General features: G+C 38.2%; 1 protein-coding gene across 3 annotated transcripts in view; it reads left to right on the top strand.

Annotated features, from left to right (window-relative positions):
- Window positions 1-22,692, top strand: part of LOC121635411 (receptor tyrosine-protein kinase erbB-4-like) — a 302,255-nt gene that overhangs the window by 235,767 nt on the left and 43,796 nt on the right. For all 3 annotated transcript variants that reach the window (XM_041978534.1, XM_041978536.1, XM_041978533.1), the window contains exons 14-17: window positions 1,620-1,713; window positions 5,001-5,155; window positions 10,557-10,601; window positions 13,948-14,080. In XM_041978534.1, the coding sequence (XP_041834468.1) occupies window positions 1,620-1,713; window positions 5,001-5,155; window positions 10,557-10,601; window positions 13,948-14,080 (427 nt within the window). The remainder of the gene's footprint in view (window positions 1-1,619; window positions 1,714-5,000; window positions 5,156-10,556; window positions 10,602-13,947; window positions 14,081-22,692) is intronic.

Here is a 22,692-nt window from a genome sequence, read left to right as displayed (position 1 = left end):
CTGGCCTGCTGGATGTTTTGAGGTCTGAATTGTGGCCACAGTCCTGCTTAAATTCCTGCTAAAACAGGGCTAATCCCCCATCAGGCCATCCCCCGATGGGGCCTTGGTGCACACTTCCAGCCGTGAAGGAGGCCAATCAGGAGGAACGGCTTTGACAGAATGGAAATGACCCTAGAGAGAATGGCTGCAGAGGTCTTTGTCTCCCACCCATTCTCCTCCACATATTTTTTTCTTCAGCTAACCGAGAAAAGAGATATCTCTCCACTGCCTTGGCCTATTCTAAAGGATTCCCCTGGACAGAGCTTCCAGGAGAGAAATGTAATTTATTTTGGAACAAGAGAAATAAAGACGAGGGGGAAATGTAATGGAACTCTCCTTTGAGTCCTTTGTAAACATTTTTATTAATAGCAAAATCTGTATGTTTGTTATTTTTACTGTTGTGATCAAAATGAACCAAAAGAACCTCGAAAAAAGGAAAAAGAAAAAGAAAAAAAAAACTGACATATTAAGGCTTGGCAAAAGGGAAAGCTGGGATTTTATCTTCCCTTTTATCACCCTTTAATGTGATATGGTTGAACTCTGGAGTGTCAGAATGTCTCTTTTCTTTTTTGTAGCTTTTAGAACTACTAAGTCTAAAAGATTTTCATCTAATATTCACCACATGAAAATGCATAAAACACACATACCCACAGGAGATATGAGGTTCTCAGTGTCTGATCGGGAATCTGGTGAATCTTTATTCCACCCCAGCAGCATCACATACTAATACAAACAAACCACACAGACACACAGAGTCATTCTAATTATCCCATCACTCTGAGAAAAGGGTTTGTTTGTAACTGTGTGAATCCTCCACTGTGGGTGTCTGTCCTCTGCGTCGGCTGATTGATCCCTCTGATGTGAAAAGTGTTTTTGATTGTCAGCGGTTGTTATTGACAGCAGGCCTCTTCCGTCCGGTGCAGATGCCCCACATCAAAAGTGAAGATAATTCACAGATTTGGACCTGAACAAGATGGAAATTTATGGATCGAGTGCCTGCACATGCTCACAAGCGCACACATAGACACACTGAAGGGTTGAACAGGATGGCCTGAGGCAATACACAGCTCTTGCTGCTGTAATTGTGGTGTCTGTACCCAATATTGAGCTCTATTGTTTACTGTCTATTCCTTCACAAGTCTAAAAGAAAAGAAAGACTAAACAGCATTGCTTAAACTAGCTGAACAAAGGGTCTAGTACATCTACCATTTTGCAGAAACTGCAATGATTCTTTTATAACAGGATGAAAAGTAAATGTGTTTGACTTCATTTTTTTTTCCTTTTATGCCTCTCTTTTAAACCTTCTGTTCTGTGAATCTCACACTCTCTCTGTTGCTCCACTTTCACCCAAAGCAAACTTCTGTCCCTTCCCCCCCTTGCTTCCCTCCAGCCACTTTTTCTTTCCATCTAATCATCTTTTCTTTCACAAATCATCTCATGTTTGCGCATGATTGTAAAAATGTGTCTATATGCAGTGTTTTAGAATCCTCCAGCAGCATTCTGTTAATTAATCTTTCAGCAGTGATGCTCTCAAATCTATAATCCATGCATTGCTTTGCTGATTTTCTTATCTCCATCAGGGAAGTTCGGGAATTTGCCAATGGATCTGTGTGCCTGGAGTGCGACAGCCAGTGTGAAAAGATGGATGGAAACAGCATGACATGCCTTGGCCCGGTAAGATCCCCCTGAGTCTGCCTCAAGACACCCTGCAAGTCAGCTTCCTTTTCTTTTAGAAAAAGAGACCATCTAGAGTAAAAACCCTCCTCCTTTTTTCTTTTTTTTTTTTTTGTGCAAGATAGTCCCCCATTTTCAATGTGCAGAAGTGACCTTATTTTGTTGGCGTGCATCTGTTTTGCACATAGGTTTCCACCAGATTAAAGTGGTGTTTGCAAAGGTGAATGGTAGGTTAATGGGAGGAATGATAAACTACTCTGGCTGCTTCAGAAGGCACGCTTTTGGCAAACACAAATCCAAATGAGATTAGGTCCTGCTTGGTAAAGTCACTTTTAAAGTCTGGGGCATGAGCGCATCATAACTTGTTCAAATCTGTTTACAAACTCACAAAATTCTTCTGTTTCTGAAGCTGTAATGTGTCCAGAATAAACAAATCTTCTCATTTGAGGCAGCAGCTGCAATATTTGCATTTTATTACACCAGCAGATGCCAAACGAGGGTACACCTAGAAAGGTTGGATGGTAAAGCCAATTCATTTTTTTCTGCCACAAAGGCTTTGTTATAAAACCAGATTGTTGCTAATTGGTGGATCTCTGTAGTTGCCTTCCACAAAATCATCAAAACAGAAGTTTGGAGCTAATGAACACATGTGGTAACGCAGATGTGAAAACACCCCCAAATAGTCAAGAATGTGCAATACTTAATAATAACACAATGCAGAAATGGTGTCACCCTTAAATGCTCACATTTTGACAGTATTGGTGTGCGCTATTGATGCTGATATATGCAGGATTCGGAGCAACATCTGCAACAACCTGGATGTATTCATTAATGTGTGGGCTGTCAATTTTTCTTAAAAATTTAAAGAACCATTTATATGTGTGGAAGTTTTAAATTTTGAATTCTTAGAAATTACTAATGTATTATCTACAGAAGATGATAGGGTGTAATGAAACAGAGAAATTTCAATGGTATTTTTTAAATTGACTTTCAGAAAAATTTCCTTACTCTTCATCGCATGAATCCTACACACATAAATAGTCTGATCACTGCTTAATAATAATAATAATAAAAAAAGACATGGGGCAAAAAAAATAATAAAATAAATAAAAAAAATTGTCTACAGTTCCTCAAACTCAATATTCAATATTTCAAGGTTTTAATTTTTTTACAATTCACCAATTTACTTCAGAAAACTGCCAACACAGCCTTTGGGAAACGGATTAGTACTATACCTCAATGCTGTAAAAGCTGACAGTGCTATCTTCTATGGGATCAAAGAGTAGTTATTAGAAATAAATCAGCTCTTTAGAGTACATGCATGACCCTTAGCATATTGGGTGAACATGCTACAACCATTTTTATGGCATAGTCTGAAACAGGAAGGACTTAAGAAGACCAATTTTTTTTTTTTTTTTTTTTTTTTTCTTTCTTTTCTTGCTTGGCTATGGGTTAAAAGCACAGGAAGCCTTTGCAGTGGACATTTGTTATACTCTAACCCATCGCAAAGCAGATCCTTGTCTTCTTTGACTTATGTTCTTTTTAAAAGCAGAGCAAAGCTAACAGGCTAGCTAACAGGACACCAACACAACCCGAACGTCAGACTGACTCAGTGCTGTAACATGCAGACGTGTGTTTTTAAAGGACCAATAGTTACAGAACTTTAAGTCGACTACTGGCAGTTGGATTTTAATTTAAGCTGATATTCTTCTGTTAGTGCTGAATATGCCCTTAAGAGGATTAAAACAGCATATTATGCTAATTACTTTTACTTGAAAGGAATCAGTTCAGGAATCAGTGGGCTCCTTTTGTAGAGAAATATTTCTACCACTGACTAATTCAGCTCCAATGGACAAGAGGGCTCTTGAAATTAAGGGGCAGAGGTAACACTATGAATGGGTCTGAGCCAAAGCCAAACCACATTTTGCATGTAGTAGAACAGTGTGGCTTTGTCCTAAAAGTCCAGGTGCTAGACCCACATCCCCTTGGAACGTTCTGAAACCAAAAATTCTTTATCAATAGAGAAAAGAAAAAATATATATATATATTCTTTCAAAACTACAACAGCTGGTTCTCAAACATCTGCACATTTTAGTGGCACACATAAAATCCAAATGTGGACATAATACATATAAGCACAAAGGCCAATTTTACATTTACAGTGTTGCATTATTGGAAGTTTTATTTAATGTGCTGCATGACTGATTTTGGTGAATCTAGTGCTTGTGTGACTAACCTTTTCTGACTGTCCTCTGGGAAAGAGAATAAGTGATGAAGAGGGAGCAACTCCTCAATAACACACAGGCTGCTTCCTTTGAGATGCTGGTCACAGCTCAGTAGTAAATAACACCAGAGTCAATCATCCACAGGCGCTCTGACACAAATACACATGCACATTGCATACACAGACACACTTGAATGCCTTCAGACATCCATACGCGTCTGCACTGCATGGACACACACAAACATACAAAGTGAAAATAATGTTTATTGATGGGGTGTGCCTGAATGTGTCAAACTCCGAGAGGCTGCCCATCAGGTCACTGTGGTCGTCATTAGCAACAGAGCATCATGGAAAAGTTTCCAGCACCCCTTAATCCAACTTGCTGGTAACAGCTCCAGCACATGTACATGCACGCTCTCCCTTTGCAGGATTGTAAGTTCACTCTTTTGTCAACGCCTTCATCTCTTCAGAAAAACATAAACGCACAAAGAGTAAAGTCAGTTTTTCTTCCTTTCATCCCTGCTCACACTCCACTACGCATCTTACTTATTCATGATCCTGCTGCAGTTGAGCTTGTGCTCAGTTACTACTTGTCGTCTCCTCCATCACATTCACTGTGCAATACTTTGACATGACCTGATTTCTTATGCGTTTTGTCAATTTTAACAGGTGTGCAGTGGAATACACTCTCTGCATTTTGCTTAACACATCATAAATGACTGAATGGAATCCTGTTAGCTGAATTAACCATGACATGAAATGAGGAAGTTGATAAGATTTGCAAGGTTTCGATTGGATTTAGTTCAATTTTATTTCCTCTGATCATACGCTTTTTTTCTTCTCTCTTTATCCAATTCCATTTTCAATAACATATTTTTTCCTTTTATCATTTTATTCTTTATATTTTTCTATTCATTTGCACTGCAAATCCTTTCACTATACCCTTCTCCTCTTCGCTCTTTATTCACCCCTCGTGCTCCACCTCCACATGACTTATCTTCTTATCTGCCCCTTTCTTCCTCTTCTTCTTCTTCTTCTTCTTCTTCTTCTACTCTCCTCTCAGGGCCCAGACCAATGTGTGAAATGCCTGCACTTCAAAGATGGACCCAACTGTGTGGAGAAATGCCCCGATGGGTTGCAGGGTGCCAACAGCTTCATCTTTAAATATGCCAAGGCCAACAACGAGTGTCATCCCTGCCATGCCAACTGCACCCAGGGGTAAGAGAGGGGTCATGCATAAAGATCAGTCTCTAGGTTTAAAGTTTAATTCTTCTAACTGTTCACTTGCTTTGATACTCTCCAAGACAGCTGCTTCTGACTCATCCATTTTTCCCTCCTTATGCAGACTTTCCTAAGACATTGTTATTACTATTGTGACAATTTCTGCAGCCATTGCATTCTTATGCAGAAGTTATCCACTAGTCATGCTGTGAAGCAGGCATTTAATGAACTTGGCTACAATATTATGTTTAACCCTTTGATGCATAGTGTCCACTACAGTGGACAAATATTTAAAGGCTGTTTTAAATGTATACATGGGTGTGGATTGTACATTAGCAACTTCATTGGACATTAATGAGTCACTAATACTGCTATATATGAAGAATAAATACATTTGACAAAAAAATAATCCAGGTGTTTTTATAAAAGATATTATTTTATAAATATTTTCATAGATCAAATAGAAATATTAACACACTGAGTGAAAGTTAAAATAAGTTTTAAAAACAGAAAAACATCTGGGTTTATTAAGGGTCGACAGACACATGTTAATATAAGGAGGACCCTTCATATCATAGACCATACTAGGAGGGAAAAACTTAGAGCTGTACTTGTAAGTCTTGATGCAGAGAAGGCGTTTGACAGCGTGAGCTGGGCTTTCTTGTATGAAGTCCTAAAAAAATTTGGATTTAATGATAAAGCTGTGCAGTGCATTAAGACATTATACCAGTCGCCTACGGCCAGAATAAAAATCAATGGTAATTTAACCAAAATTATAAAACTTGAATGCTCCACACGACAGGTTTGTAGCCTATCACCAACTTTATTTGCTCTCTATATTGAACCTTTAGCATAATACATTCGGCAGAATGAAAAAATCAAGGCCATTCAAATTAGAAATGAACCACATGTAATCAGATTATTTGCAGATGATGTCATTTGCTACTTGGGAGATCCGGAAATGCCCTTGCCTGTTTTAATCCACAACTTAGACGTTTATGGGTTCTACTGTGGATACAAATTAAATTTGGCTAAAACACAAATCCTAACAATGAACTACTTCCCCTCTGAGACTACACGTAGGAAATATAATCTGGATTGGAACTCAAAAAACATGTCTTATCTTGGAATTACATTAACAAAACAAATTGATAAACTGTACGATGCAAACTTTAGCAAGGTAGACCAGGGTATCAGGAGTGACATTCAAAGGTGGGAGGCTCTCACACTAGACTTCAGTGCTAGAATTGAGACCGTAAAAATGAATATTTTGCCCCGTCTCCTTTACCTTTTTCAGGCACTTCCAATTGTAATACCAGAGAAGCAGTTTAAATCATGGGACCGACTTAGATCAAGATTTATATGGAATGGCCAAAAAACCTAGAATAAAATTTGAAAAATTGCAAATTGGAAAAGATAACGGGGCTATGGCTTTGCCTAATTTTAAAGAGTATTACCATACAGCTCAAATAGGCCCCATAATAAATTTGTGTGATAAAAACTATGAGGCAAAATGGAAAAATATTGTATATATTTACAATTAAGGAATTTCTATTATAAAGAAGTAAAACACAAAGCTGATCTTAACAGTGGTGGTATTATTAGACTACTAATTGGTACATACAATAATAAGAGATATAGGATTATATCCTCTCTTTACAAACATGTTATGGTATAGAGAGAACATCATACAATGGATGTAAAATTAAAATGGGAGACAGAACTTGGTATTACTCTTTCAGACGAGGAATGGGTGAATATTTGGAAAACTCAACAGTCAACTACCTCCTCTCGTGTGGAGAGAACACTGCTGGAAAAATGTAATACGATTTTTTATTACACCTGAAATTTCAAGCAAGTACAGGTCCAGGGTACAGCCATGTTGGCGACAATGTGGAGATGTCAATGTAAATCATTCACATGTGTTTTGGTTAGGTCCTAAAATTGTACCATTTTGGAACGATATCCATACTGTTATTGTCAAGATATTAGGTTACGTTATTCCCCAAACATGTGTAGTTATGTATTTAGGACACATTACTGGAAATATTGTATTAAGAGATGATATTTACATGTTGAACATATTATTGGCCGCATGCAAAAAGGCAGTTACCAAAAAATGGTGTACCCCCGACCCACCTACAAAAAAACATTGGATGCAAATTGTGCACGGAACTTTTGAGATGGAGTTTTTGACGCACAGATTACAGACCCAGGAAGAGCGATGTCAAGACAAATGGGAAAAATGGACAGTTTTCACAACAGCAGCAAAAGACTGAACACAAAATTTTAACAATTGTACCAAACTGTCCCAAGAGATTTTCTTGTTGCTTTTTGTTGTATAAAATTGAAAAAGATTTAAAAATAAAGTAATAATAAAAAAAAAAACAGAAAAACATCAATGTGCATGTCTGTATTAGTAAAATATTTTATTTGAAAAAAAAAAGTGGTACTGCTTTGTAATAATTCACACACCAGAGTTCATTCATGCACCTTTTTCAGTATTTATTATTATTATTATTATTATTTGAACAAACTTATCCTTAGTTTTCTTTCTCCCTCTAAACCAGTCCATCAATAAATAGGCATTCAGTCTGCAGCTACGAGACTCTTCACCTTCTTTGCATAGCAAGGTGCAAACAGGTTTGAATTTCTATCCTCTACAAACTTAGCCATTGAGATCATTATGGCTTTGACTTTGAACCTGAGCCGACTCAAACAACAGTGAGGCTAAACCATCAAAAGACAGCAGAACTAGTGAGTGATTGAGATTACAAAAAAAAATGATGGGTAATGGGCCAAGAGGGAGCTCATCAGTGGTTTTGGCAAACAAATAAAGAGCCATGAAACCTAGTAGGTTTGTAAATGATATGGGGTGAAAAAGGACTTAAATTTTCTGTCTCCCATGTGATTTCCTTTGATTACATTCATCCATAAGGTGCTATGACCAACACCAAGACAGAGCCCAAGGTTGAGCAGCTTATTGTATGAGCTAACGAAATAGACATTACAAAGCAAAGGTCAATGTCAAGAGTTGAGAAAACTTGCAGTGAGCTTGGATAAAATCAGTATCTTCCTTAAGGTAGTTTGCTTATTACTCAGTCTTACTAACAAAAGAGTAGTCAATTTAATTCCTTTCTTGTGTAGTAATACAGGAGCAGTACTTCTAACACACACCAAGTCCTTGCTAATTGCCTATTTGGTACACCATTTAATTGACAATAAAGTAGCTTTGGAGGAGTCACAGTTGTCACCAATTTAATTCAAAAGTTATCCCGTACACACACACACTGAAAAACTCTCCTGCATCTGCTGTAATGTTCAAAGACCTCCAAATATGGACTGAGAATTAATGAGCAATGGAGAGTGTGCCCTAATCACTTCCTGCTTATCTACTTTTACCAACAGCTCAGTGTGTTATCAGTAGTGACTTGATAAAACAGAGAGAACATGCTGTTTTTTTGTCTTTGATGATGAATCAGTGAGAAACATCTGGCTCACAGGTTGAAAGTTAGACCTTTTGTATTTCAAAACAGCAATTTGGATTTTAATAAATCTTTATATTAAAGATTATATCGATTAATGAACCAAATTAAGACATGCAGGTTCTGAAGTCAATAGTAACAGTGAGCAAAAACTTAGCTATGTGCTAGCGTTAGCATTTATTTGGAGGATTTTTTTCTGGATGCTTGTGCAACAAAACCTCAGTAAACACGTTCCTTTTTTCTCCATTTGATCTGCACCTATTCCTGGGGGAAACATTCATAACATACTGCCCCATTTTATTTACTGGCTGGTTGGTTATTTTGTCTCCTTTTTGGTAGCCTAGTGGTGAGATTAAAGCAACTTTTCAGGGGAGATATAAGCATGATATGCAATATCAGTGTTAAACAGCAAAGACAGTCTTACAATGAATAATCAAATGCTTTAGTATATGTTGTACTAACACTTCTGCACATGTGCATAGTTAGAAAATCCAAGGAGCTTTATTTGAATCTGAGAAATGGGATCAAAATTTGCAAATGGGTTTGAGCCATATTTAAAAATCCAAAGTTTTAAGATGATCAGGTTAAAAAACTATTGGAAATTTTGCTACTTTGCCAAGGTCTGGAAGGACTGTCATCCTAATCTTAGCATGCATAGGTTGGAATGTAAGGAAACAGCTGAGACACATATCTGCTGTTAGTTAGATGCTACTAAAGCAGCCGTTTCAGTGTCTTTCTTTGACTGCACCATGGCAGCTGTCTTAGAAGGATGCTTATACAGCTTAACTAAGGTTTGCAGCTGTCCACCTGATTCCTGGATGAATCTAATATTAAAACAAAGGTATGTTTGAAGAGGTAAGAGTGAGAAATAAAATTTTAGAACTGAAGCATGGTGGCGGGAGAATCATTTTTCTGACCTGTGAAACTGTTGATTAGTGTGAGGAAGAAGGGTTATCTAACTTCAACCCATCAGGTGGATGGCTGAAAAATGAAAATGCTTAGTTGTTCTGATAGGAAAATATGTCAAACCTCCTTTTAGAGCTGATTGTGAAATGGATAAAGAAGGTTATCCAAAGATTGAACTTCACCCTTATCAAAAACGTATTGACTGCACTCAAAAGTCAAAGCTTGTGCCAAGAACCTGAATTATTTACCTGAAATCTGCCATCTCTTTTATTATGTCCATTTAGATTTCTGGCAAAAAAATTTTTTATTCATTTATTTATTGTGGAGTCATAATTGTGGACATAATACACAATTTAAAGCAAAACCTTTTTTTTAATTTCTATTAAAGATGTATGTTGCACGGAGGCTGCTATCCCTCTTGCTTGTGTGTTTATATAATGAATGATGGTGCAAAAAGCAGCTAAATAAAGCAGCTGTCATGGGAAAGCCTTGGTATCGCCCCTGGGTAAACCTTGTCACACCAGAACATGCCACCTACTTTGACCTGACACTATGTCTGCACCCAGACCACAACATCACACTGAATTTCTCTCAACCTCACTCCCGTTTTTAAAGTTGCACACTTGAGAAAGGCAAGCATCTGTTTTTCTCTGTTTCTATATATTCTGTAGGGGCACATACATTTTTTAAAGGTGGCTTTTGTTATTGGTGTTCTTTTTTCTGCCCCCTAAGGGTTTCAACATTGTGTTTCGTTTACTGACAGCTATAGGCTGAAAGAGTGGTTTCTGGGCTCACAATTCCTTCAAATATCACATGAAACATGAACATTGCCCTCCAGCCAATGTGCGCCTCCTCCTGTCACAGTGACAAGTGGTCAGCCGAGCTCCCTTTTGTGCAGTCCCTTGCCCCGCAGACAGCTGATTGACGTGGAAGAAAGACAACATGAGGGTTGCTCATAACCTGTCCCTGATTTAATGGATGATCTCTGTGGTTTCTCTGCCCTGCAGGTGCATCGGGCCAAGACTCCAAGATTGTGTCGGGATGATGGACAGGTAAGGGATCTCAAGACACATTCGTAATGTGGGACTGGGAGACCACCACTGGATCCTGCCACAACTCATTAAAGTTCTAGTTAAATCCAATTCTCAGGATGCTCATTAACAAGAGTGCAAAATCTGCTGTTGTTGTCTGTACTTGTACTAAACATTTTTCAACATTTTAAAGTCATGGCTAAACTTTTAATATTGTTATAAACGTATATTTTTGAGTTTGATTTCCTTAGATAAATTGGCAGTGCCGTAGTTGCATAATAATTGCACAATAATAAATTTCTAGCAATCCAGCAGACTTCACAATTGTAGTAGTACTGAATCTATATTACAAAATTATTACTATTAAAAAGTGAGAGTCAAATATGAAAAAAAAAAAACTATCAAGAATATTGAGGTCATTTGTTTTGATTTGTACAAATAAATTAATACCTAAATATAACAACTTACCACTTTAAAGTAATGACTTATATCTCCAAAATACCTTAAATCAATGAGTATATGCCATAAAAATATTCTAATTTTGACTAAAAATGTGTTAACACAAATGCTAAATAAAAACTTCTAATAGGTTGTGCATTTGCATGCTGCCAAATATTTAACCCTTCAAGCCCAATCAGCTTAATGAAGACTGGAAGATGGAGACTAATGTGCAGAAAATATAATAAGTGTTAAACAGAGGATTTTCTCAACTTTTCTTTACAATCAAATTAACCTGCATCATTCCAAAGGGATGTTCATGGTTATCTTAAAAACCTTTTTTTATTCTTTTTGTGTGTGCTACGTGCCATCTTCATTAATTCCTAATTGGCCTCAAACCCTATAAAGTACCTATAAAACACAAGATTCTTACAATTAGAGGAAATGCAAGAGTGACAAACTCATTAAAATTTAACTGAGCCATTAAATCCACTTAACAGAGGCCTCTCTTAAACAGAGGAAAGACAAATGAGACCTTTATACTTTTGTATGGGAGGACTTTGATGAGACTCCAGTGGCATTATCCCCTTGTCTCATTGAATGACTTTGTCTCATTTTCTGCTGTAAACGTCTTTGTCCTAATTAAAGGAGTCTACTACCTCAACCTGTTACTTGTCTCACCACCAGTTTGGGTTGCTTTCTCTACCCTTTTCTACCTGAGCTTCATGAAAAAAGCTTTTTTTTTTCTTTCTAATTTGCTTTCCTTGTTGTCCTTTGTCTCTCTTCCCCCTCCTTGACCTCATCACTCCCAACTGCTGCATTGCTATTCACCACATGGCCGTATATCTTTTACATCCAAACCCACAACCGCTTTGTAAATTTCAAGCTCCCCTTTCGTAAGTCCGTCACGATCGATATGGCAAATGTTGCCGCACCATGCTCCAGCATCGCACAGTAGTGCTTGAGTCTTCCATTAGTTGCTAATGGTTTCTACAAGTGATAGACTTTTGAACTTTAAGTATCAGGTCAGAGTAGGGTGCTATTTAATGTAGTTGTGTTTAAAGAGGAGGGGCAGAGAAGATTATGGCATGGGCAAAAAGGTGCAAAGAGGCTAAATTAGAGCACAGATAGCAGGAAACTAGAGGAGATAAGGACAAAAAAAATGATGTTAAAAGCAGAAATAAAAGCTAGCATAACAGTATTTACAAGCATAAGAAGTATGTAAATGGCAAACGCATTAGTGCTGTCATTACTGAAAAGAAAGAGCTTTTAACTTCCAACCTTTACATGTCCTTTTAGCAGATTTTCCCACAAAAGGAGGAGAAGCAATTTGTGAAGATAGGTGCTTTTGATTGCTCATTTTAGTTTCTTTTTTTTTTTTTAACCACGGTAAAGCAAAGGAAGAGTTTGAGTTAGAGCTTCAGTCTTAAAGAATGCCTGATTAACGTATAAGGAAGTGTAGGTCAGTGTTGAACAAGCGGTTTCCCACCCATAAGGTCAAGTACTCAGACAGCATGCCCCTTTTTTTCTGACTGGCTAAAGAAAATGAAAGCAGTGTTTCTATGAAATGAAATGTGCTATAAATAATGAGCATATTTTAAAACTTGGTAGGCTAAATAGAAAATTAATACTAAAAAAGATGTGTATAAGAATCGTATGTCAGAGTATTTTTATACTGTTTCTATGGTAGCTATAAAATGAGAGGCAAGTGATGGGAAGTAATAGAAAACTGATAGATGTCTTTGTTTACTTATAGGTATGTTAATATTTGTTAGATTCTTGTTGGTGGAAGAATGGAAATGACTGAAAAGAGGATATAATTGTTGAATAAATAATGAAAAGAACCTCTGTAAAACCACATTATGATTTATTTGAAGCAAGGATTGACCATATTTGGACAAAAGGTAAAATTGGAAAGGAAAACTTGAAACTTGATTGGTCATGTGTGTCTTTGAAGATGAATACTTTTGATATATAGGACTTATTTGTCTAAAATTCTTGCAATTTTTGGAGCTTCCTGAAACTGGACTCCTTGGATATATTACTATTTATGTCATACTTGGCAAGACATCTTGTACAGCACTGGAAATCTTTAAAAGCTCCATCCAGCAGTAAATGGTTAATAGATGTTATGTCATATTTATATATGAATATTCTTTTGCTATTACAGGTTATATATACTGATGGTTGGATACTGATGGTACACGTGGAAATTGGAGGGATTTGACTAGCAATGTGCATTTTTAGACTTACTACGTTTGCTTACCAGTGTGTTATATACTTTTGTATAGCTCTCTATATTTTCTAACATTTACATCTTCAATAAAGATTAAAACAGAGGAGTAAATCCAGCTAAAGCTTTATTATGACTTGAGGATATTATAGAGTAGTAGATTCCAATCAGTGAATAGATAAAGTCAACTTGAGTTAAATATCTAAGCAAGAATTGGATATTATTACTTCAGAATATACAATAGATTACATGAAGAGCAATAATTGCCTTCAAAGTCCCAGGATGTACACAGAAATTATGAGATATACCTAAAAAAAATTAATTAATAAACAGCATTTTGGCCCAAATCTCTTGCTAAAATAGAAGCTTTTTGCAGGAAAAAATGGCCACTCTCTTAAACTTACCAAAGGATGTGTTGCTAAGCATGACTTAAACTTCTACTTCAGCCTCTATTTTCTTCTTTTAAACTCTGATAGATGATATTTACTGTTGTTTTATCAATAACATAGACTAGCATCAAGGGATTCAATCTCATTCAGAGCATCCTGGAACACATTTCCTCAGGGAGAGACTTGATTTGAGATTTAGTGGTTACATCTAAATCTGTTTGATAATTCCTCAACTCTGGCGGAGGTTTGATGTTAAGTTTCTTAATGTTTAGCTTGCATGTTCTTTTTCTCTCCTCTGTCCCAACAGGACGCCTCTAATTGCCGCTGGTATCATCGGCGGTTTATTTATCATCGTCATTCTGGCGCTCAGCGTGGCCGTTTATGTTCGACGCAAGAGTATCAAGAAGAAGAGGGCCTTGCGCCGCTTCTTAGAGACAGAGGTAAGAAGGCAAAGATTACGCCAGTTTGCACAGATTCCATATGAAAAAAAATATTAAGCATTTTTCTGAAAAAAAAACCAGACAAAAACACCACTTCCTTGTTTGCTTCCCAGGCTTTATTCCATTATTTGAAAACATTATGATGAAACACAAACACAAACTTCCCTGCTAGTGGTTAATTTAACACTTGTCATGCAATGAATGAGCAGCTGACTTGCAAACATTTTTGACCCATGATTTGATCAACTAAAGCAGAATTAGCCTTTCACAAAGGGATCCTGAAGAGTCAGTATGAAGTTAAAGCAGATATGTTGCAGAAATTAGAAGATTAATGGATTATAGAACATATAAATGTGTGGTATTGTAGAAGACTTCTAAAATAGTATGATATACTTGTAAATGACCATAGTAATAGCTTTTTAAATCTGGCCTATGTTCTGTCTGAGAAATATATTAGATAAAACTGGATTCTTAAATGAATCAAACAGAAAACGCTCCTTTTTTTTGATGAATATTTGCCCTGATTATTTTGTATTTTCTCAGTTTCATATGTAGGATTTTTCTATTCTTTTTAATATGAAACCATTTACCTTAAAAACTAGAGGTTCTTTCTTTCTTTTTTAGATAAACTGAACCTAAGTCGTAAGCAAACCTTGAAACATTAAACCTTGGCAAGGTACTTAGCCAAACCATGCTGTGTGCAGGAGATTTTAAAATTATGCATGGCCGCCATCGCCCATCGATCTGGCCTTGAAGAAGGTTCATTTCTTGGATGCATTAGACTGCAGAGCAGACTTTATAATGAAAGGAGAAAGTCAAAGACTGAGGTGCAGTTGAGTGTGAGTTATGTGCACATATGTGCGTTCATGCCCTGGCCGATCACTTTTGTGCTGCTATGAGACATTCCCCTCCTATCGTTTCTTGTGTGTAGCCCAGCAGTTATATTATCAATGCAGGTCTGCAGAACGGCCTTGCCTCAAGGAGTGGGGTAGGCTGCCTGTCATTCTGCGTTAGTATAATTTACAGGTAGAGGCTACAGTGTTATAGACAGCTGTCAGACCAGAGACAAGAGGAGGGGGTCCATGGGCACTTTCTGCCTCATCCTGGCCATACACATCCATCTTAATCAGCCAGGCCGTGCTCCAACAGCAGCTTGACCTGAGGGGGGGAAGCAGATTTGCTAATGTACTGTCACAGGAGGAGGAGCTGGGAAGGATCCTTTTTGCTCTTTTTGTATCTTTCTTAATGTATTTCCCTGAATCCCTAAATTTCTTAGAAATGGTTGAATTTTAAACGCCTGTGTTTGGTTGGTTGCAGGTCATACTGTGCTCAACACTGAACCAAATCAGCCTTTTTTTTTTTTTGGAGGTCATGGCATATAAGAGCAGAAACAGAACAGAAAATAATAAAGCATTAGGTCATCTCTTTAGATTAAATTTATCCCAGTAGGGAGGTGAATATGTAATTTGTTATGTTAAATTATCAAGACTGCACAATTATATTGTTTTTAAAAAATCTAGTTTTTGTGCCATAACTGTATCAATTTATGCAGCAGGAATACTCTTGTTTTCTCTTCTCACTTACCCAGAATACTAAAAAAAAGGGTTCCTAGCAAACTGTGTCACTCTTTCCAGAGCCTCTTTTAGGCTGATGAAACTATACAATAAGCTTTGGATGGCTGGTGAAGGTGGCTCTTCTGTTTAAGCATATAATAGAGCTGACTCTATGTCTGTGAATGGAGATCAAGCTTGTCTGGATGAGGGATTTGGGGACAGCCAAAGCTCAGGGACTCCCCCTTGCTCTCCTTATCTGCCATAGCTGTTAAAACACAGAGCTCACCTCTGGTGTCAGACGGGGAAAAAATGCCTCCAGTTGGCGCTGTCAAAAAGCGATCTGAGCACTCAGCCATTATTTCCATATCAAGGACACGTGTGAAGGCTGTTGCACTGTGTTGACTTGCAAAACACACACAGCTAGTTCTTTTTCTTCATTGTTTTCTTTGTTTTGCTGTTCTCTGTCTGCCTTTTCTTGTGTCATCACCTTTTTTTGTATGCTGTATTTTGATCTCTCAATCTGTATTCATCTACCTCCATTGTGGGGGATTTTATTTGTATTTTCAACTTTGCTCTTTACTTTTTTTTTTTCCTTTTATCCTATGTCTCACCTTGGAAAAACATACATATATATATATATATATATATATATATATATATATATATATATATATATATATATATATAAGCTATATCCCTTTTAAGAAAGCCCCTGAAAACAAATTGGTTTTCACAAGGAAGGGAAGCACAAATAGCAGACACGCTTCGCTGTTGCAGGCTTTGAACTTTGACCGCAGCCCAATGAAGCGGGACTAATGCACTCGGGATCGCCCTCTCCTTCCTTCTTGCAAGGTCCTCGTCTTTAGCAGAGTTGTACAAAGATGACCATGTGAGTGTTTCAGCACCATGGGGTGTGGACAGCTGCCATGCTGCTTACATGCTCTCCTCTGCTCCTTTACAAGAGAGGATTTCAGCGTTCAGGCGAGCTGGACAGCTCCCACCGATTCTTGCCCCAGAGCTGGCCGACTGAACACAGGCACATGGCATCATCGGTAATGCATGCATGGCAACCGAGCCGTATGTTTAGATAGCATCTATTTAGATTGAGAATGATGCTAAGCATTATAGTGAATATATTTTTAGATTTAGCAAAAGAAATTTAGAAGCAAAGCTTGTATTTTCAAACACCTGGGTAAATATATTGAAATAGTGTGCATTTTTCCACAATACACCCTTCACAAAGTAGTTCAAAAAAGCGTCTTTTACCCAGAAAAACTAATATAAGTCCAACTCATCCTCATAAAAGAGTGGTCACAGAAGAAGAGCAGACTGGTGAGAGCTGACAGAGAGGCTAGATAAACTCTCCTGTGTCACTTTGATGAGCCAAGAAGCATCTCTAGATGCACACGCTGGAGGCAGATGGACTGCATTAGCAGAGGAAAATCACTGATTCCAAACTCGCCGGCCAAAAACAGAAATCTGAAGTAGTGGGCGCAGGTTCATCAACACCAGGCAGTTCTGGAAACATGGAGTCTGGCAGACACCTCAGTTTTTTTTGTTTTTTTTTTTCCAGTCCTGGTTCAGGTGTGTTCAACTAATTTGGAGCTAGCAAGAACTGAGTGTTAGGATTTGCAAAGTCTAGAAGGGGCTACAGTTGTCTGCATTTTTGTTTTATTCCAGCTAGACAAAATCCTCCCAGTCCATGGCTCACAGAGGTTCTAAGGGAGCACAGAGCCGGACTCAGGACTGCAGAAAGAAAGTGGTGCAAATCAAAAGAGCACACTGACTTGTCTGAGTACCAGCAAAAACTTGAAATTTTCACGTACAGCCTAAAGGCGGCCAAGATAGCCTTTTATCAGAACAAGATCCGCAATGCTCCCAACACACGACAGCTGTTCATGGTGTTTAACTCTCTTCTATCTCCACCACCTGCTCAGCCTTTCACTGTGCTGACTGCAGAAATGTTTGCTTTCTAATTCACTGAAAAGGTTGCTACCATCAGTAACCAATTCACTCAGCCTGACCAATTCAGCCTTACCAAACCAGCTACTGGTGCCTAACTCTGCTCTTTCCGCTGTCTAAATGAGGACAAAGTCTCCAAACTTCTAGTCAGCTCAAAACCCGCGACCTGTCCTCTTGATCCTGTTCCCTCTGACATCCTGCAGAGCATTTTACCCACAATCACAACTGCAGTAACCCATATTATCAACTCCTCTCTTAAATCTGGTGTCTTTCCCTCTGCCTTCAAGCAAGCTCGGGTTACCCCGCTGCTGAAGAAACCCACACTCAACCCAGCCCAGTTTGAAAACTACCGGCCGGTCTCACTGCTTCCATTCATGTCTAAACTACTAGAGCGTGCCGTCTTCAGTCAGGTCTCACAGTTCCTCCAAGACAACAACCTGTTTGATCCATATGAATCTGGCTATAGGCAAGGCCACTCTACTAAAACTGCTCTCCTGTCAGTTACTGATTCCCTACGGTTTGCCAGATCTGCTGGTCAATCCTCAATTCTTATACTGCTGGACCTGTCCGCTACCTTTGACACGGTCAACCATCATATAATGTTCTCCATTCTCTCGGAGCTTGGCATCTCAGGATCTGTCCCCTCATGGTTTACGTCCTACCTCACAGGGAGATCATTCAAAGTATCTTGGCAAGGGGGAGTGTCCAGATCACATGGGCTGACAACAGGGGTGCCTCAGGGCTCGGTGCTTGGCCCTCTTCTCTTTTCACTGTACACCTCCTCACTCGGTGCAGTCATTAACTCTCATGGTTTCTCCTATCACTGCTATGCAGATGACACTCAGCTTTTCCTTTCTTTCCCACCTGACGACACAACCTTCTCAGTGTGAATATCAGCAATGCCTTGCTGATATCTCCACATGGATGAAGGATCGCCACCATCAGCTAAACCTATCCAAGACTGAGCTTATTGTCTTTCCAGCCAACCCTTCCTTACAGCCACAGATAAGCATGCAGCTTGACTCTGTCACACTTGTGCCTATGTCTTCAACTAGGAATCTTGGTGTCATGGTAGACAACCAGCTGACCTTTACGGACCATGTTGCCTCAGTTGCTCGATCTTGCCGATTTGCCCTCTACAACATCAGGAGGATCAGACCCTACCTGACTGAACTCATGGCCCAGCTCCTGGTCCAGGCTCTGGTCATTTCACACACTGACTACTGCAACTCCTTACTGGCTGGATTGTCTGCATGCTCAGTTAAACCTCTGCAGATGATCCAGAATGCAGCAGCACATCTGGTCTTCAACCAGCTCAAAAGAGCTCATGTCACTCCGCTGCTAATTGCTCTTCACTGGCTTCCAGTTGCAGCACACATCAAATTCAAAGCTCTGCTTCTTGCTTACAAAACAATAACCCAAACGGCTCCTGTCTACCTCCACTTCTTAATCCAGAGCTACACTCCCTCTCGACAGTTACGCCTAGTGCTCCCACCTCAATGTGGCACAAAATCAGTAGCTAGACTCTTCTCCTTTGTTGTCCCCCGGTGGTGGAACGATCTACCAAACTCTGTCCGATCTGCAGAGTCCTTATCCACTTTTAAGAGCAAGCTAAAGACTTGGTTGTTTAAGGAGCATTTCCACACTTAGCTTAACTCTTCTACAGAATGAATTAGAAAGATTTGTCCAGCTCTTTGGCTCAACCAAGTACTGAAGAAGCTGTGTGCACTTATGTCCAAGTTGATATTGTTTGATGAAATCGTGAAATCGTGTATTTAAACAAAATGACTTACAAAAACTACAAAATAAAAACTTAAAAGAAAAAATTATATGCACTGCTTCTAGCACTACATGACAGCACCTGGGTCCAACTGGACTCAAAGCAGTCTGACTATCACTCAATTATGATTTCCCATCTTGTTTGAATTCATGCTTGTGTTGTTCTTACTCTCAAATGTAAGTAGCTTTGGATAAAAACATCTGCTAAATGACTGTAGAATAGAATAGTAGAGTAGAATATTCTTAATTTTATGTTTCAGTTTGACTTTTAACATGCTGGACACCACTTAGACAGCATGGCAGATATTTCCCTTAGTGGCTTTAAGCTAGTCCAGTCATACTTATTGTTAACATTGGGACTGTTTTGCAACTTTGAAGAAAATTAAATGACTATTTCATGATGCAATTGGCCATTTAAAGAGTTTATCCCACATTTATTAGTAAGTCGGATAATCCTGTTTAACCACTGAACAGTTCCTCTTGTGCTTTTTATAGTTGATACATGTGGAATATCTATAAATAGTAGTTTAATTGCTTATAAACCCACATTAAATCCTCTTGCAATTATTGCTCCAAGGGGAAAAGTTCTGGCATGACAATGCTGTTTCACCTCAGTGTGTTTCAATTACAAAGTGAAACAAATGCAGCATTTTGAATGGGTAATGTGAGCATTAAAGCACACACCCAAGGGTTTGCAGAGCAAGTTTATGTTTGAAGACACTGTTTACTTATTCAATACACAGTAATTCTGGGAATGTATTCTAGCTGGAGGCTCAAACATACTGCTTATTTGTCCAATGAAGCATCCGCATCCTGTCCACTGCGCCACCAGTGAAGCTCATTTGGCAAAGGCACGATGCATTATTAGCTGGTAAATAAAGTGGCGTGGCGTGGTGTAGCAAGTGTGTGCGCAAGTGAGAGCAAGCTCAAGAGAGTTTTACTGGCCATGAGTCTGTATTGTATTTAATAGACCTCTCCTTTGCCTCTCCTCTCAGTCCAGCCCAGCCTCATCCTAATGAAACAATAACAGCTACAGCCTGCCGCCATCTGCTCTTATTACTGCTCCATCACCACTACCCCATGCCTCTATTCTCTTTCAGAATCCCTACAGAAACATTTGTTTTCCTTCTGTTCATGCAGTATATGTACATGCAAATAATTGTCTTTGCCCATAAACCAAGAGGACACAATGGAAAGGACAAAAGTGTTCTCAAACTGTTGTGCTAAATATAGTTAGAAAACATTTAAAGGCCTTAACGCTGCACTTTTACACCTAAGAGTGTTAAAAAACTGTTAAATCCAGCTAATTAAATACATATGGGATTCTTGGCATCACTGGTTGGCCTAAAGTCTTTGTGCATTCAACTGTGCAGTTGTGCTGCAAGCTTCCACAAGTTTATTTAGACTATAACTTTTTTAATCCCTGTGGAAATTTGCAGAACTAAATGAAAGCTAAATAACATAATAAATACCTATATAAAACCAAACAACTATAAATACTGTACAACTGGAATTGCAGATAATCTGTAAACAGATAGAGCTGTATTAATGTTTTCATAATGTAGGTCATATTTCAAATTTAACTGTTTTATTACTATTATGTGTATTAAAATGAGCCCATGTGTTAACATTTGAGGAATAAAATAGTGTAATAACATGAGAGCATTGATATGCACAACAACACACTTAATTTAGGATATGGAAATTAAACTTTAAACATTTTTACTAAGTGATGAAAATAAAGGATTTTTTTTAATAATATTCAAAAATGAAAAGAAGGTATGTTTAAAATTTTTAAGAATAATTAAATACGATAAAAAGATATTAATTGACCTCAACCAGGAGTTAAGTTATTGAATTTATATCTAATCTTTATAAATACCTTAGGTCCCCCAATTGGGTGAGGTATTTTAACAACAGAAACTCTGCCTAAATGGCCGTTTTAGGGGTGATGTTCACTTATTGTATTATGATTTGAAAGCTTAGATAGAGGTTTAGCTAAAGCTGCATCATTCCAAAGGATATTCATATTTATCTGGAAAGTTTTTTTTTTTTTTTTTAAGTTGAGCCTGAATGTTTTTTATTTGTGCTATGTGCCTTCTTGCTTCTTCACCAGTAACACATATGCTCCCTTTACTGTTTTACTCCAAAAGTGTTCAAATAGACCTTATGGTTGCTACTTATTATCTCATTTTTATCAAGGCAGCAAAGCTGGACATAGTTTATTACACACTGCTTCTGGATTTTTAGCTTAGTTTCTGCTAAATAAATTATAAAACTGCATGATATATCATGTGTTTCTATTCATCTGATGTTGCCTTATTTTGAATTTTATTAAGGACAGGATTTACCTTTTCTATATATATATATATATATATATATATATATATATATATATATATATATATAAGCTTACTACTGATGTATGGTGCACATGTTCACTGTTGGTTTAAAGAAATCCAGAATTCTCTGGTTTCCTCTGTTCCTGGGTTTCCAGGGTGACGAGTTCTGTTCAAGAAACAAACTAAAACAAAAAACAGAAAAAGCATGTTAAGTTTGTTAAACCAATGCATTTGTCCATGTTGGTTTGATCAGTTCATATGACACAATCACACCTTTGAGTAATTCCTCTTTCTTTTTTTTATCTTTCTCACTACCCTTTTCTCCCTCTGATAGAATTTATTGACCATTTTCTTGCCCTGCTCCGTCTGTTAACTCACTTCCAGCAGTCACATCTCAGCAGGCTTACACTGCGGCTCCAGGCCCAGCCATAACAATAGCCATTAAACGACATGTCACTGCCAAGCTGCAGGCAATGTCATCCATTCTGCCGACATGCCTGGCACTGCCATTGCCAGGCCTATTGTGCTGATGGTTTTACATCACATTGAGTAAGTGCTTGTATGGCCGACTGACTGATATATGGTCTCATTATATTGTTTGATGGCTGCGGTCGAGCTGGGTGATTATACTGCTGATAAACCACAGCTAACCAAGGATCCAATAGGCTGATTGCTCATTAAGACATGTATTGATCAGGTGCATTGACTTTTTGAATGGAAGTAAACCCATGTGTTTGGGGTTTGGCATGTGCCATGTGTATGTTAGTGCTTCATGTGTGGTTGATTAGCTTATGCCGTCAGTAGTTATGAATGTGTGGACTGCACAAACGCATTATGCATGTGTTACACTTGCTGCCCGGGTGAACTGTGTGTGTGTGGCTTAGATTATTTCACAGCTGGGTTGCAGGTGCCAGCTCCTGCTCTTTATATTTAGTTGCCCAGGCTTTGTTGAGCAGCTAGTGGTTAGACGGATGAC

Source organism: Melanotaenia boesemani, chromosome 24 (genome assembly GCF_017639745.1).
Source record: "Melanotaenia boesemani isolate fMelBoe1 chromosome 24, fMelBoe1.pri, whole genome shotgun sequence".
Classification (NCBI taxonomy): Eukaryota; Metazoa; Chordata; class Actinopteri; order Atheriniformes; family Melanotaeniidae; genus Melanotaenia; species Melanotaenia boesemani.
This window is presented reverse-complemented; position numbering and strand designations above follow the sequence as displayed.